At 45.3% G+C, this 17,433-nt stretch overlaps 2 protein-coding genes across 2 annotated transcripts in view; one reads left to right on the plus strand and one right to left on the minus strand.

Annotated features, from left to right (window-relative positions):
- Window positions 1-7,935, minus strand: part of FCGBP (Fc gamma binding protein) — a 94,903-nt gene extending 86,968 nt beyond the window's left edge. The window contains 1 exon segment of the mRNA XM_050769390.1: window positions 7,879-7,935. Within this exon segment, the coding sequence (XP_050625347.1) occupies window positions 7,879-7,933 (55 nt within the window). The 5' untranslated portion in view covers window positions 7,934-7,935.
- Window positions 1-17,433, plus strand: part of PSMC4 (proteasome 26S subunit, ATPase 4) — a 227,474-nt gene that overhangs the window by 177,243 nt on the left and 32,798 nt on the right. The window lies entirely within an intron of this gene.

Genomic DNA, 17,433 nt, shown 5'->3' on the forward strand with positions numbered 1-17,433 from the left:
AAGCTTCCACCCTCCATTCCTCCTTCTTCTCCCTTAGCCTGTGTTCTCAAGAACTTAAAACCTCTTCAACTCTCGCCTGACCTAAAATCTAAGCGTCTTATTTTCTTCTACAACACCGCTTGGCCCCAATACAAACTCAACAATGGTTTTAAATGGCCAGAAAACGGCACTTTTGATTTCTCCATCCTACGAGATCTAGGTAATTTTTGTCGAAAAATGGGCAAATGGTCTGAAGTACCTGACGTCCAGGCATTCTTTTACACATTGGTTCCTCCCTAGTCTCTGCTCCCAATGCAACTTGTCCCAAATATTTCTTCTTTCTTCTTTCTCTCCTGTCTGTTCCTTCAGTCTCCACCCCAAGCTCCGAGTCCTTTGAATCCTTCTTTTCTACAGACTCATCTGACGTCTCCCCTTTTCTCCAGGCTGCTCCTTGCCAGGTCGAGTCAGGTCCCAATTCTTCCTCAGCCTCTGCTCCCCCACCCTATAATCTTTCTATCACCTCCCCTCCTCACACCCGGTCTGGTTTACAGTTTCGTTCAGCGACTAGCCCTCCTCCACCTACCCAACAATTTCCTCTTAGAGAGGTGGCTGGAGCTGAAGGCATAGTCAGGGTACAGGGCCTTTTTCTCTATCAGACCTTTCCCAAATCAGCTAGCGTTTAGACTCTTTCTCATCAGACCCCACTAAATATATACAGGAATTCCGATATCTAACTCTGTCCTACAGTTTAACCTGGAGTGACTTAAATGTCATCCTAACTTCTACCCTCTCCCCAGATGAACCGGAAAGAGCTTTTTCTCTAGCCCAGTCTCATGCTGACAACTGCCAGCTTCATGAGCCAGACCTCTAGGAAGGCATTAGAGCAGTTCCCCGAGGAGATCCCCAATGGAACTATCAGGCCAATTCCCCAGGTATAGCTACGCGAGATTACGTGGTTTCCTGCCTAGTTGAAGGGCTTAAAAAGGCAGTTGAAGGGCTTTACAAAGTTGTTAATTATGACAAATTTAAAGAAACTACCCAAGGTAAAGAACCCAGCCCAGTTCATGGCCCGCTTAGCAGCTTTACCGTCCTAGACCCAGAGGGGCCAGAAGGCTGCCTTATTCTTAATATGCATTTTATCACCCAATCAGCTCCTGACATTAGAAAAAGCTCCAAAAATTAAATTCTGGCCCTCAAACCCCACAACAGGACTTAATTAACCTCGCCTTCAAGGTGTACAATAGTAGAGAAGAGTTGCAATTACTTGCCTCTGCTGTGAGAGAAACCCCAGCCATATCTCCAGCACACAAAAACTTCAAAACACCTAAGCCACAGCGGTCAGGCGTTCCTTCAGGACCTCCTCCCCCAGGATCTTGCTTCAAGTGCTAGAAATCTGGCCACTGGGCCAAGGAATGTCTGCAGCCCGGGATTCCTCCTAAGCCATGTCCCATCTGTGCGGGACCCCACTGGAAACTGGGCTGTCCAGCTGGCCCAAGGCTCTGACTGACTCCTCAGATCTCCGCTTAGCAGCTGAAGACTGACACTGCCCGATTGCCTCAGAAGCCTACAGGATCATCACAGATGCTTTCGGTACCTCTTACAGTGGAGGGTAAGTCTGTCCCCTTCTTAATTAATACAGAGGCTACCCACTCCACATTACCTTCTTTTCAAGGGCCTGTTTCCTTTGCCTCCATAACTGTTGTGGGTATTGACGGCCAGGCTTCTAAACCTCTTAAAACTCCCCCTCTCTGGTGCCAACTTGGACAACGTTCTTTTATTCAGTCCTTTCTAGTTATCCCCACCTGCCCAGTTCCCTTATTAGGTTGAGACATTTTAACTAAATTATCTGCTTCCCTGACTATTCCTGGGCTACAGCCACACCTCATTGCCACCTTTTGCCCCAGTTCAAAGCCTCCTTCACATCCTCTCCTTGTATCTCCCCACCTTAATCCACAAGTACAGGATACCTCTACTCCCTCCTTGGTGACAAATGATGCACCCCTTACCATCCCATTAAAAGCTAATCACCCTTACCCCGCTCAACGCCAATATCCTATCCCACAGCACGCTTTAAAAGGATTAAAGCCTGTTATCACTTGCCTGTTACAGCATGGCCTTTTAAAGCCTATAAACTCTCCTTACAATTCCCCCATTTTACCTGTCCAAAAACCAGACAAGGCTTACAGGTTAGTTCAGGATCTGTACCTTATCAACCAAATTGTCTTACCTATCCACCCCATGGTGCCAAAGTCATATACTCTCCTATCCTCGATAGCTCCCTCCGCAACCCCTCCATAACCCATTATTCTGTTCTGGATCTCAAACATGCTTTCTTTACTATTCCTTGCACCCTTCATCCCAGCCTCTCTTCGCTTTCACTTGGACTGACTCTGACACCCATCAGGCTCAGCAAATTACCTGGGCTGTACTGCCGCAAGGCTTCACAGACAGCCCCCATTACTTCAGTCAAGCCCAAATTTCTTCCTCATCTGTTACCTATCTCAGCATAATTCTTTATGAAAACACACGTGCTCTCCCTGCTGATCATGAACGGCTAATCTCCCAAACCCAAACCCCTTCTACAAAACAACTCCTTTCCTTCCTAGGCATGGTTAGGTACTTCCGCCTTTGGATACCTAGTTTTGCAATCCTAACGAAACCATTATATAAACTCACAAAAGGAAACCTAGCTGACCCCATAGATCCTAAATCCTTTCCCCACTCCTCTTTCTGTTCCTTGAAGACAGCTTTAGAGACTGTCCCCACACTAGCTCTCCCTGACTCATCCCAACGCTTTTCATAACACACAGCCGAAGTGCAGGGCTGTGCAGTCGGAATTCTTACACAAGGACCGGGACCACGCCCTGTAGCCTTTTTGTCCAAATAACTTGACCTTACTGTTTTAGGCTGGCCATCATGTCTCTGTGCAGTGGCTGCCGCCGCCCTAATAGTTTTAGAGGCCCTCAAAATCACAAACTATGCTCAACTCATTCCCTACAGCTCTCATAATTCCCAAAATCTATTTTCTTCCTCACACCTGACGCATATACTTTCTGCTCCCTGGCTCCTTCAGCTATACTCACTCTTTGTTGAGTCTCACAATTACCATTGTTCCTGGCCCAGACTTCAATCCGGCCTCCCACATTATTCCGGATACCACACCTGACCCCCATGACTGTACCTCTCTGATCCACCTGACATTCACTCCATTTCCCCATAGTTCCTTCTTTCCTGTTCCTCACCCTGATCACACTTGGTTTATTGATGGCAGTTCCCCCAGGCCTAATCGCCACTCACCAGCAAAGGCAGGCTATGCTATAGTATCTTCTACATCTATCATTGAGGCTACTGCTCTGACCCCCTCCACTACCTCTCAGCAAGCCAAACTCATTGCCTTAATTTGGGCCCTCACTCTTGTAAAGGGACTACGAGTCAATATTTATACTGACCCCATATCTTGCACCACCATGCTGTTTTACGAGCTGAAAAGTTTCCTCACTACACAAGGGTCCTCCATCATTAATCCCTCTTTAATAAAAACTCTTCTCAAGTCCGCTTTACTTCCAAAGGAAGCTGGAGTCATTCACTGCAAGGGCCATCAAAAGGCATCAGATCCCGTCACTCAGGACAACACTTATGCTGATAAGGTAGCTAAAAAAGCAGCTAGCTTTCCAACTTCTGTCCCTCATAGCCAGTTTTTCTCCTCCTCATCTCGTCACTCCTACCTGCTCCCCGACTGAAACTTCCACCTATCAATCTCTTCCCACACAAGGCAAATGGTTCTTAGACCAAGGAAAATATCTCCTTCCAGCCTCACAGGCCCATTCTATTCTATCGTCATTTCATAACCTCTTCCATGTAGGTTACAAGCTGCTAGCCCGCCTCTTAGACCCTCTCATTTCCTTTCCATCGTGGAAATCTATCCTTAAGGAAATCACTTCTCCGTGTTCCATCTGCTATTCTACTACTCCTCAGGGATTGTTCAGGCCCCCTCCCTTCCCTACACATCAAGCTTGGGGACTTGACCCTGCCCAGGACTGGCAAATTGACTTTACTCACATACCATTTTAGTCAGGAAACTAAAATACCTCTTGGTCTAGATAGACACTTTCACTGGATGGGTAGAGCCCTTTCCCACAGGGTCTGAGAAGTCCATCATGGTCATTTCTTCCCTTCTGTCAGACATAATTCCTTAGTTTGGCCTTCCTACCTCTATACAGTCCGATAATGGACCAGCCTTTACTAGTCAAATCACCTAAGCAGTTTCTCAGGCTCTTGGTATTCAGTGGCTCCTGGTTTTACCTCAAACTTCCACCCTTAAGTCTCTCTTTAAGTGGATAGAAGATCTTCAGTACACTCCAATACTTTCACCCTGATGAAGTCCTATTTTTTACTTTTATACTTACTCTTATTCTCGTTCCCATTCTTATGCTACTCTCTACCTCTCCCCAGCTATCTCCACCACACTATCAATCTCACTCTCTCCTAGCCGTCTCTAATCCTTCTTTAACAAACAATCGCTAGCTTTGCATTTCTCTTTCCTCCAAATTCGAGGAGGCCCGGACTTACTCATTGCTAAAAAGAAAGCCGGGGGGACTCTGTATATTTTTAAATGAAGAATGTTGTTTTTACCTAAATCAATCTGACCTGGTATATGACAACATAAAAAAACTCAAGGATAGAGCCCAAAAACTCGCCAACCAAGCAAACAATAGCGTTGAACCCCTTGGACACTCTCTAATTGGACATCCTGGGTCCTCCCAATTCTTAGTCCTTTAATACCTGTTTTTCTCCTTTTATTTGGACCTTGGATCTTTCATTTAGTTTCTCAATTCATACAAAACCGCATCCAGGCCATCATCACCAATAATTCCATATGACAAATGCTCCTTCTAACAACCCCACAATATCACCCCTTACCCCAAAATCTTTCTTCAGTTGAATCTCTCCCACTGTAGGTTCCCATGCTGCCCCTAATCCTGCTCGAAGCAGCCCTGAGAAACATCGCCCATTATCTCTCCATACCATCCCCAAAAATTTTCGCTGCCACAACACTTTACCACTATTTTGTTTTATTTTTCTTATTAATGTAAGAAGACAAGAATGTCAGGACTCCGAGCCCAAGCTAAGCCATCATATCCCCAGCGACCTGTATGTGTACATCCAGATGGCCTGAAGCAACTGAAGATCCACAGAAGTGAAAATAGCTTAACTCATGACATTCCACCATGGTGATTTGTTTCTGCCCTGCCCTAACTGATCAATGTACTTTGTAATCTCCCCCACCCTTAAGAAGGTTCTTTATAATCTCCCCCACCCTTAAGAAGTTTCTTTGTAATTCTCCCCACCTTTGAGAATGTACTTGGTGAGCTTCACCCCCTGCCCCTAAAACATTGCTCTTAACTTCACCACCTATCCCAAAACCTATAAGAACCAATGATAATCCCACCACCCTTTGTTGACTCTCTTTTCGGACTCAACCCGCCTGCACCCAGGTGAAATAAACAGCCCTGTTGCTCACAAAAAAGAAAAAGAAAAAAGAAATAGAGAGTGAAAATGATGGTTACCAGAGGCTGGAAAGGATAGTGGGGAGTGGGGGATAAGCATATATGTTTAATGGAAACAAAAATACAGTTAAACAGTTAGATAAAATGGATAAAATCCAGTATTTGGTAGCGGAACAGGATGACTATTATTGAGAATAATTTATGGTATATTTTAAAATAACTGAGAGTGGAATTGGAATTTTCCTAACACAAAGAAATGACAAATGCTTGAGGTGACGGATGCCCTAGTTACCCTGATTTTATCATTATACACTGTATGCCTGTATCAAAATATCACAGGTACTCCATAAATGCAGACAACTACTATGTACCCATAAAAATTAAAAATTTTAAAAATATATAAACTAGTAAAAAAAAATAAAGTGGGTTGTTGGGACTAGCTTTCAACTGTTATAATGAAAGAATGTGAGCTTTTTTAAATTGTAAGACCTTTCTGTTTTTCTTTTTTCTTTTTCTTTTGAGACGGAGTCTCGCTCTGTCACCCAGGCTGGAGTGCAGTAGCGTGATCTCGGCTCTCCAGAACCTCTGCCTCTCAGGTTCGAGTGATTCTACTGCCTCAGCCTCCTGAGTACTGGGACTACAGGCATGCGCCACCATGCACAGCTAACTTGTGTATTTTTTCTTTCTTTTCCCCCCTTTGAGATGGAGTCTCACTCTGTCACCCAGGCTGGAGTGCAGTGGCACGATCTCGGCTCACTGCAACCTCCGCCTCCTGGTTTCCATGCCCGGCTAATTTCTGTATTTTTAGTAAAGACATGGTTTCACCATGTTGGCCAGTCTGGTCTCAAATTCCTGACCTCAGGTGATCCACCTGCCTCGGTCTCCCAGAGTGCTGGGATTACAGGCGTGAGCCACCACGCCTGGATGTTCTTTCTGTTTTTAAAGAGAAACTGGCTATCTGAATTTTCATGTGAAATCTCCAACCCACAATTGTTTTAAAGCAGTTTGGGGCTCAAGGTGAATGTACTCTGCTGCTGGTGTATGCATGATTTTCATCTTTTTGCAAACTGGAGTGCAGTGGCTTAAACACAACACACTGCAGCCTCAACCTCCTGGGCTCAAGGGATCCTCCTGTCTCAGCTTCCAGTATAGCTGGGACCACAGACACGCACTATGTGCCTGGCTCATTTTTTTTTTATTTTTTCTAGAGGCAGGGTCTCACTTTGTTGCCCAAGCTGGTCTTGAACTCCTGGGCTCAAGTGATCCTCCTGCCTCAGCCTCCTGAAGTGCTGGGATTACAGGCGTGACCCACTGCACCCAACTGATTTTTATCTTAATAGGACTTGTAGGGACCAGACGCGGTGGCTCTCGCCTGTAATCCCAGCACTTTGGGAGGCCAAGGCGGGTGGATCACTTGAGGTCAGGAGTTCATGACCAGACTGACCAACATGGTGAATTTCCATCTCTACTAAAAATACAAAATGAGCCAGACATGGTGGCGTGGGGCGCCTGTAGTCCCAGCAACCAGGGAGGCTGAGGCAGGAGAATCACTTCAACCCAGGAGGTGGAGGTTGCAATTAGCTGAGATTGCACCATTGCACTCCAGTCTAGGCAACAAGAGCGAAACTCCATCTCAAATACTACTACTACTACTACTACTACTAATAACAATAATAATGGGACTTGGGGGTTTGTGAAAAGGGGATAAAGAGAAGAAGGGGATTATGGAAGGGTGGATGAATTGTCTCCTAGAAATAGATGGTAGTGAAGGCTTCTGACCACCCCCAACTAGGAAGAGCATCCCTGGAGCTGAGAAGAGAGAGAGAGAGGTCTAAGGAATCTTGAAGAGAGGGGGGGGGGGGGGCGGGGACTATGTAATGACCACCTTCCTTATAAAGGGGATCTTGAAGGATATCCCAGGGGGCCAGGGGATCAGGGAAAATGGACATTTCAAAAGTAGCCTAGATGGATGCTGACTGGTGACTAGAGGGCCCTCATATCCCATCCTCCCCCCAGTACTTTGGCTAAAATTTTACTTCCGGACACATCCCTGGGAGAATTGGGGACGACACCCTCCAAAAACGACTTTTGTGAAATTTTCCATCAACTCAGCAGAATGAGGCTCAGAGTCAAAACCTTAGATGAGTTGCAGAAAACCAAGACAGTTTGTGCACACTTGAGTTTGGGGACTAAGGTTTTCACCAGTGCTCCCATCCAGAAAAGGGTGAGAATCGGTGAATTCTACCACATCCCTCTGCAGAGCCTAAGGGCCTCTCTCCTGCCTCAGCTAGCCTGGGGTGACATGTGGAGGAGGCACACATGGAAGGCGTGGACCCAGGCAGAGTTCCCCAGATTGGAACAAGGACATGGAGAGGGTCTTGGTCTGACTTACCCCACAGGAGGGTTGCTCCAGCCCAGAGTATCCACCAGCTCCACAGGGCACCCATGGCTGCAGTAGGAAAAGAGAAGGGATCATAGGAGGCTGAGTCACTGCCTCTGCTGGAGACTGTCCTCGGCAGAAGGGCCCACTCTCATGACAAGGGCCACCTGGGACCATGAAGGCTGAGGTGGGGAAAGAAGTCAGGCAGATTGGACCGGGGGTATGGATCCAAGGACCAGTGTGTGTATAGGGGAGGCTGGCTGTCCAGTGGGTCTGGAGGTCGGGTGGGGAGGGCAGTAGCCAGGGACGGGGTGGGGAGTTGGCTGTCTTGTGGGTCTAGGGGTAGGATGAGGAGGCCTAAAGCCAGGAGCAAGAGTAGGGGACCTGCTGTTCCACTTCCAAAGGGGACCCCAGCCCTTCTCACCTGCAGGTCCCTGGAGCTGCAGGGCCAGCCCTGTGGCAGGGCTATATAGTGGAGTTTCTGGTCCCCTCAGGCCACACCCTGGGCCACGTGCCAGGCAGATGATGCCAACTTCCTGGAGGAGGCTGCCATCCTTAGGGCCAGATGAAATGGGAAACCGTGAAGGCCTGGGAAGGAGGGATGGTGATTCTGGATGCCTGGGTTCCAAGAAGGAAGTGAGGATGGCTCCTGGCCACTCCCTGGACGCCTTCTGGAAAGTTTGGTCCTGGAAGGGTGGGGTCTCTGAGGGAGACAGCTGGGGAGCAGGAAGCTGAGCACCTGGGTCCCTGGGTGGAGGTAGGGTGGGGTGGGGGTGTGGGCAGCGAGGGGGGAGGTGGCATGTGGTCATATCTGCTGGTTTAGTGGCTAGATTCCTTCCTTTGGCTCCTGCCAGGAACAACAATGAGGGACCCATATCCGGGTCCTGGTTCCTCCTCAGTCCCCACAGGCTGGGGAGTCCCTAGCCACCCACATCCTGCTTCCAGACACCACTAGGGGCAGGTGTCTGGGATGGGCAGGAGTCTGAGGTTATGGAGTGGGACACAAGACCTCCACCAAAGCCCAGTGGGGCCTTTGCAGTTTCTCATCTGCAAAACGGGAACACCAAAACCAGCTTCTCTGGGCATCTTTATGTCCCAGAGATGTAAAGAAATTTTCAAAGACTGTAGAGCTGGGGGGCAGCCTCTTCTGGTGCGGGTGCAGGCCAGCATGCAGGTGGGCACTGGGGCTGAGGCGATATGTGAAGAAGGGACAATAGCCTCTGTTTCCCGGTTCCACACAGACACCCGGATTCCACTTCTGATTCCAGACACCTGCCCCTGGAAATAGGATATAGGTGGCCAGGGACTCCCCAGCCTGTGGGGACCAAGGAAGAGCCAGGACCTGTTGGTTTGGGGGGGTATTTTTGTGTGTAGGGAGGGTTTGCTCTTAGCAGGGGCTAGCTGAACAGGTTTAGGGGACTCTGTGCCTCTCCATCACCCCAGAATTTGCCTGAGATGGGAGGTGGAGGTCTAGGTTGCACACAAGGAGCAGAAGAATGAGGTGAAAGTTGGGCTTTCTCATCTGGAGTCAGCTCCTCTGAGGAGCTGGCCTGACCCATGCCCTGCCTGCCTTCTCCCTGACCCAGGATCTCATTGTTTGCCAGGGGAGTCTCCCCTGGGACCAACAGCTGCAAAGCCTGGGTGCCCTCTTGGACCAACACCCTAGCAGCTGCTGCCTCTGGGGCTCCTCCTCTCTTATCACAGGATCCTGGGCCTCTGGGAGGCCAGAGTGGGTGTGGGGGCTTCTCTCTCCCTGGAGCTCCGACCAATCCCCAGGCCCATCCAAGGCACATTCCTGGAGGGAAAGATAAAGGCTCAGAGTTGACTGGGACATACAGTCAACCAGGAAAATGAAGTGAGTAAATAGGAGACTAAAAGCCAGAGATAACAAGAAACAAGCAGGAGCAGGGGACCCACAGGAAATGGAAGCTTTGGGAAAAGGATGCCGGGGTCCCTGAGGGGTCTAAAAGTTGGTGGAAGGGGCTGTTGGGTCCCTGAAAGAGATAAGGACTGGGAGAAGGAGACGTCAGGATTCCTAGGCGGAAACAGCAATTGCAAACCAAGATGTGAAAATTCTCTGTGTGAGGTCAGGCAGAGTGGCTCAGCTTGTAATTCCAGCACTTTGGGAGGCCAAGGCAGGAGGATTGCTTAAGGCCACAAGTTTGAGACCAGCCTGGTTCAAGACCAACATAGTGAGACCCTGTATCTACAAAAAATACAAAAATTAGCCAGGCAGATGGTGCACACTTGTAGTCCCAGCTACTTGGGAGGCTGAGGCAGGAGGATCACTTGAGGCCACAAGGTCAAGACCAGCCTGGGCAACATCGTGAGACCCTTTCTCTATAAAAAATACAAAAATAAACTGAGTGTGGTGACGTGCACCTGTAGTCTCCACCATTCAGGAGGCTAAGGTGGGAGGATTGCTTGATCCTAGGAGTCTGAGGCTGCAGCGAGCCGTGATCATGCCACTGCACTCTGACCTGGGGAGAAAAAGAAAAAAGAAAATAAGATCCTCTGTATGCGATACCTGTCTTGTAGTTTGAGGCACTCAGAGACAAATGGGAGGTGAAGGGAAAGAATCAGGGTGAGTTTCATGGGTGTTTCTGGCTCTCAATTCTCTTTAAGCCTTGGGGGTTCCCCTGGTTGATCACAGAAAGAAGCTTCCTGCCTTCAAAATTCATCATCGCTCTCCACAGCCAGACTCCCCAGAAATGGGGTGGTTGTGGTGGGAGATCTCACAAATTAATACTCTGTGACAATCCCCTTTGGTCTTCTTTCTCACTCCTATTAAGGCCCAAGTGGTGTGTGTGTGTGTGTGTGTGCGTGTGTGTGTGTGTACACAGCCCTGTGCCTTATCCTGTATTATATCAATTCTCAGGAAACCCTTTGGTGACCCGGGAAATAAACTCTTAGGACACTTCCTTATGGTCAGAGAAATCGCATCCATCTCTCCACTGGCAGCCTTGCTCTGAGCCCAAGCAAGGGTATTTGTGTATCTGAGTCTTTCGGCCTCTCTCTGCTTATCTGCCTCTGTCTCCCTGCAACATGTGCACTGGCTACACCATCCCAGACCCCTGGGCCCCTCTGACTAGTCTCCCTGCAACATGTGCACTGGCTACACCATCCCAGACCCCTGGGCCCCTCTGACTAGTCTCCCTGCAACATGTGCACTGGCTACACCATCCCAGACCCCTGGGCCCCTCTGACTAGTCTTGGCTTTACAGACCTGAGCACAGTGGGAGAGAATGTACTCTCTCCAGCTAAATGCAGGCTTGTGGGCAATTTCTTTCTTTTTCTTTCTTTTTTTTTTTTTTTTTTGAGACGGAGTCTCGCTCTGTCACCCAGGCTGGAGTGCGGTGGCCGGATCTCAGCTCACTGCAAGCTCCGCCTCCCGGGTTCACGCCATTCTCCTGCCTCAGCCTCCCGAGTAGCTGGGACTATAGGCGCCCGCCACCTCGCCCTGCTAGTTTTTTGTATTTTTTTTTAGTAGAGACGGGGTTTCACCGTGTTAGCCAGGATGGTCTCTATCTCCTGACCTCGTGATCCGCCCGTCTCGGCCTCCCAAAGTGCTGGGATTACAGGCGTGAGCCACCGCGCCCGGCCGGCAATTTCTAACTTAATTCCTTTATGCTCTGGATCCCACAATCTGACTTCCATAGGCACTGAATGTTTTTCTAAACTCTCCAATGACCCATTATTTGCCACTTGCCTCTAGTTCCTTCCCTGTAACATTTGACATTCACACTTCCTCTCTGCCTATAATAATTGAAATTCTATAGGAGATGTTCTCTGATCATAATGGAATCAGCTTGAAATTAATAACAGAAAAACAGGGAAATCTCCACTCACAAGGATATTGAGCAACTCACTTCTAAATAATCCATGGGCCAAACAGGAAGTATCAAAAATACATAGAATTAAATGAAAATGAAAAGAAGATATTTCAAAATATGTGGGATATAGCTAAAGGGAAATGTATGGCATTAAATATTTACATTAGGAAAGAGGAAAGTTCTCAAACCAATAATCTAAGCTCTTACACAAGAAAGTAGTAAAAGACCAAAACAAACACAAAGCAGAAGAAAGGAAATAATAAAGAACAGAGATTAATAAAACTGAACATGAGAAAATCAATGAAACAAAAGAACTACTTTGTCGTCGTCGTTGTTGTTGTTAGTTAACAAGGGCGAGGCTTTGAATTTCCCAAATGTATTTGTGGATTTGTCTATTGTTGAATAGAGCATTCTATAAATATCAATTAGATCCTGTTGATTGATGCTGTTATTCAGTTCTTTGATATTCTCACATATTTTATCAATCACAGTTCTATCAATTTGGTGAGAGTGAGGTTTTTAATTCCCCAACTATATTTGTGGACTTGTCTATTTCACTTTTCAGCTCTATCAGTTTTTGCTTCATGTACTTGAATCTCTGTTGTTTGGTACATATACCTTAGGATTGCAATGTCTTGGAAGAATGATCCTTTGTTTTTAGCAATGTTTTTTGCGCTGAAGGAAAATATTTTCATATTAATATAGTATTTCCTTCCTTTTAAAAATTTATATTTAAAAAATATGTATGTGTGTATATATATATATATTAGACAGAGTCTCACTCTGTTGCCCAAGATGGAGTGCAAGGGCATGGGCTCAGCTCACTACAGTCTCTGCCTCCCAGGTTCACGCAATTCTCCTGCTTCAGCCTCCCAAGTAGCGGCGATTACAGGCACCCATGACCACGCCTGGCTAATTTTCGTATTTTTAGTAGAGACAGGGTTTCACCATGTTGGCCACGCTGGTCTTGAACTCCTGACCTCAAGTGATCTACCCACCTTGGCCTCCCAAAGTGCTGGGATTATAGGGATGAGCCACCATGCCCAGCCTAAAATTTATATTTATAATAATATAAATTAATAAAATTAATATTTTTTCTATTATTTTATTTTCAACCTACCTATGTTGTTATATTTGGAGTAAAGCTTTTTGGAGACAGTATCTACTTGGGTCATTTTTTAAAATTCACTCTACCTATCTCTGGTCTTTTATTTCATGTAAGTAGATAGACTATTTACATTTAAAGTAGTTATTGATATGTTTAGACTTAAGTTTATCATTTTATTATTCATCTTCCATTTGCTCCGTTTCTCATTCTTATTTTTTCTTGCATTCCTTTCAGTTATATGAGCAATTTTTAGCATTCCATTTTGATTTATTTTTGAATACATAATTTGTAGAATTTTCTTAGCACTTGCTCTAGTACTACAATATACATAACTGATTATAATCCAACTTATTGATATTTTACCACTTTGATTGAAGTGTTGAAACTTTACATCCATATACATCCTTTTACCCTCCCACCTATACATGTGTGTATATTCATATATAACTATTTTAAGTATTGTCTCTTCCTATAGACATCAGATGATACTATAATTTTTTCTTCAACCAACTACGACTTTTAAAAACTCATGAGAAGGGTAATCTGCTATATTTATCAATATTTTTGTCCATTCTGCTATTCTTCCTTCCTTTCTGAAGTTCTGAGCCTTTTCCCATAACATTTGGAGTTTGGAGAACTTCCTTTAATCATTCTTTAAAAATAATTCTGCTGATGACAAAGTCTTGTAGTCTTCCTTCATCTAAAAGCTTTTCATTTCTTCTTCATTCCCCAAAGATAATTTTGCTGGATATAAGATTCTTGGCTGGGTGCAGGGGCTTATGCCTGTAATCCCAGCACTGGGGCCTGAGGTGGGCAGATCACAAGGTCAGGAGTTCCAGGCCAGCCTGGCTAACATGTGAAACCCTGTCTCTAATAAAAGTACAAAAGTTAGCCGGGCATGGTGGCAGGCGCCTGTAGTCCTAGCTACTTGGGAGGCTGAGGCAGGAGAATCACTTGAACTCAGCAGATGGAGGTTGCAGTGAGCCAAGAGCACACCACTGCACTCCAGCCTGGAGGACAGAGCGAGACTCTGTCTCAAAAAAAAAAAAAAAAAAACCGGGCGCGGTGGCTCACGCCTGTAATCCTAGCACTTTGGGAGGCCGAGGCGGGCGGATCACAAGGTCAGGAGATCGAGACCACGGTGAAACACCGACTCTACTAAAAATACAAAAAATTAGCTGGGCGCGGTAGTGGGCGCCTGTAGTCCCAGCTACTCAGGAGGCTGAGGCAGGAGAATGGCGTGAATCCGGGAGGCGGAGCTTGCAGTGAGCCGAGATCGCGCCACTGCACTCCAGCCTGGGGGACGGACACAGCAAGACTACGTCTCAAAAAAAAAAAAAAAAAAAAAAAGATTCTCAGCAGATAGTTATTTTCTTTCAGCCCTTGAAGAGTATTGTTCCAGGCTTTCTTCTCCATGGTTTTGATAAGAAATTTGTTGTCATTTTATCGGTGTTCCCCATAGACAATTTATAATTCCTCTCTAGCTGCTTCCAAGATAGTTTTATTGTTTGTTTGCCTTTGTTTTCATAAGTTAGTTATACTGTGTTTTGGCATGGAGTCCCTCAGATTTATTCTGTTTAGTTTCTTGCATCTGTAGGTTTATGTCTTTCGCCAAATTTGGGAAGGTTTGGTCATTATTTCTTCAACTATTTTTCAGCCCCACTTTCTTTTCTCCTTCTGTTAATCTGTTAATATAAATGTTAGCTATTTTGTAATTGTCCTGCAGGTTCTCTGAGCCCTTGTTAGTCATTTTATTTCTCTTTTTTAAAGTTGATTGTCCCTCTGTTTTTTGGATTGGGTAATTTTTATTGTTCTATCTTCAAGTTCACTTCTTATTTCCTTTGTCATGGTTATTCTGCTCTTGAGCCTTTCCACAGAGTTTTTATTTTAGTTATTATATTTTTCAGTTTTATCATTTCCATTTGGTTCTTTAAAAGCATATTTTCCATTTCTCTGGTGAGATTTTCCTTTTTTCCCATCTTTTCAAGGAATTTTGTACTTGTTTGGTGAAACATTTTTATGATGGCTACTTTAGATCTATGTCAGATAATTCCAAAATCTGATTAATCTCAGTGATAGACTGTTTATTGGCTTTTCTCATTCAAGTTGTGATTTTTCTGGTTGTTCATATTATTTATGATTTTTTAATTAGATCCTGGACATTTCTGATATTATGAGAGGAGATCCTGGGTCCTATTTAACTCTTCTATTTTAGCAGTCACTCTCTTTAGGTTAGCATGCAGGTCCTGGCCTACTTTTGTGTGTTGTGATTCCAATGACAATTTAGTTTTCAGAGCCCTTGCATTAGTATTCTGGTCTATTTCATTTGCCTGGTGCTGGTTGAGCTCACACCCAATTCCTGTTAGTACCAATAACAGAGGTTGAAAGCATTTTCTTGGGGCCTGCTTGGTACTGCTAGGTTAGGAGTAAGAGACACTGGCACAAAAGGGTAGAGAGTACTTCCCTGGGCTGGTGGTGCCAGCAGGTTCTTCCTTAATCTCCGCCATCCACCAGGGTGGGGAAAGCACCTACCTGGGTGCTTTCTGCTGCTGGATAGGGTGCTGGGGAGACGCTGGATCTAGACCACCTCCTGTCATTGGGTGAGAAATTGAGAGATGGTGGGCCACTGAGATGTTTCTCGAGTTCTAAGGCCCCTTGCCAGTTTTCCTTCTTTCTATGTTTCAGAGTCCTCTTAAGGATGTCTTATCATTCCAGGGTTTTTAGCAGAGAGGAGCCAGGAAAAATAAATCTATGTCATTTTGACAGAGAGGTTACCATTACCCTGGCTTCTTGTAGTCTCCTAAGATAGAAATCAAGTGAGATTACCAGATACAGTATTAAAGAGAAAAAAAAGAAAGTTTATTTTAGTTTGTGCACAAAGGGAGGTCAGCACCGTGAAAAGAAAAGGGTAGGCTGCTCTCCACAGGGAGCAAGTCAAACTGTCTTGTAGGGGTCCAGACGCCATGATGTGCCTGTCATCATGTGTTAACAAGGGATTTCTTGGTGCCTGCACAATGGTTCAACATGCTTTTTCATACATTGCATGTAACATTAGCATTTTAAATCTCTACCTCTGAGCATGATTTTTAGCATTGAAATAAGGAAAATATCACTATAAGTTGAAACTTAAGCTGTTCCTGCAGCTTGTTGGGGAAGTCCCTAACCCCCTAAAGCAGGAACTTGTGGTTAATAGCTTCTTGGGCCTCTGACACTGACTGGCTGGAGATTAGGTATAGAACAGGAATTAAAATAAATAAAGAATGTGTAAGCAAAACTCAGTTATATGTAAGAAAACCCAATTCCCCCTGAGGAAGAGAAAGAGCTGGAGTCCTTTAAAATTAACTGCCTGTTTTTCTGTGGCTAGTGAGCCTTATCTCTACCTTTCTCAGGCATTGTGAAGACTCTGTTTCTCTAGCTGTGCAGCTGCAAGGTCACTAGACAGATGATCCCAAGTGGTAAAACATGCTGTTCCTTGAAAAGTAAGAAATGATATAATGCATGTCTCAATTGAATAACTGTCTTTGTTTCTCACTTCTGTGATATGCTTCCCCCTGCACAGATCTCCCCTGCCCCCACGAAATGCTTAAAAGGTAGCTTGACTGTTTGTTCAGGGCTCAGTCCTTTGGATGTTAACCCGACTGGGTCGGTGCACCTGAATAATTACATAATTCCTCCTCAACCCCTCGGTCTCTCTGATTCCTTAATTATCCCGCTGCAGATAAGCTACAGCTTGAGTAAGGGGCTTTTGTTCTTTTTCACTAAACTACCTCAAAATAGGAAGCCAGCCAGCTGTCTTAGTCTCATTCCCAGCCAAGAGATTTCATTCTCCTTATTCTTAAGGGGGTTTTGGGCAAAGGTCTCTTCTGGAACTACTTTCTGCTAAGCATAGACATAGTCCCTACATCTATTTCCAGAAGGAGTAGGAATTTCTTGTGGCTTGCTGAAGGGGCTGATATGGCTCTGGGCTAGTGGTCTCTGAAACAGGCTGGAAGCCTGGCAAGACCATTTACTTGGCATGAAAGCATTATAGTCTGAAAGATGTGAATTTTACCAGCAGGTTAAACAAGGATGGTTTAAAAATTAAAAATTTAAAGATTAAAAAATTTAAATATTAAAAGAAGAAAGATAACCAATAAAGGCTTAAGAAAGGGAGGAACCAAGTTACAAGCCTTACAAGGGTAAGGTTGATCTGACACATTCTATACACTAAGTTGACTCTCCTTTACCAAAAGAGTGTAAACACTTTCCTGATTGTAAACTGCCTGGGTGTTAACCTCTACTTGCCCAGTAGTATTTATCCAAGTGCAACAGGAGGTTTGGTGACTGTACAAACATCTTCCTGTTCAGCTAATAAGTAATCTGGAAGTCTTGCATGATGATTAACTTCACATGAAACTACTGTAGTCTGGAAGACACAAATTTTACCAGCAGGTTAAAGAAGCATGGTTTAAAGATTAAAAGAAGAAAGATAGCTAATAAGGGCTTAAGAAAGGAAGGAACCAAGTTATGGAGGGTAAGGCCAAGCAGTTGTCCAACACCACATTAGCAAGAGAATTGAGAGAGATTCTTAGCCTTTCCAAGGCCTGCCTCACCTGGTCCACTATATGCCTAGGGCTACTGTGACTC

This window comes from Macaca thibetana, chromosome 19 (assembly GCF_024542745.1).
Source record: "Macaca thibetana thibetana isolate TM-01 chromosome 19, ASM2454274v1, whole genome shotgun sequence".
NCBI classification, from domain to species: domain Eukaryota; kingdom Metazoa; phylum Chordata; class Mammalia; order Primates; family Cercopithecidae; genus Macaca; species Macaca thibetana.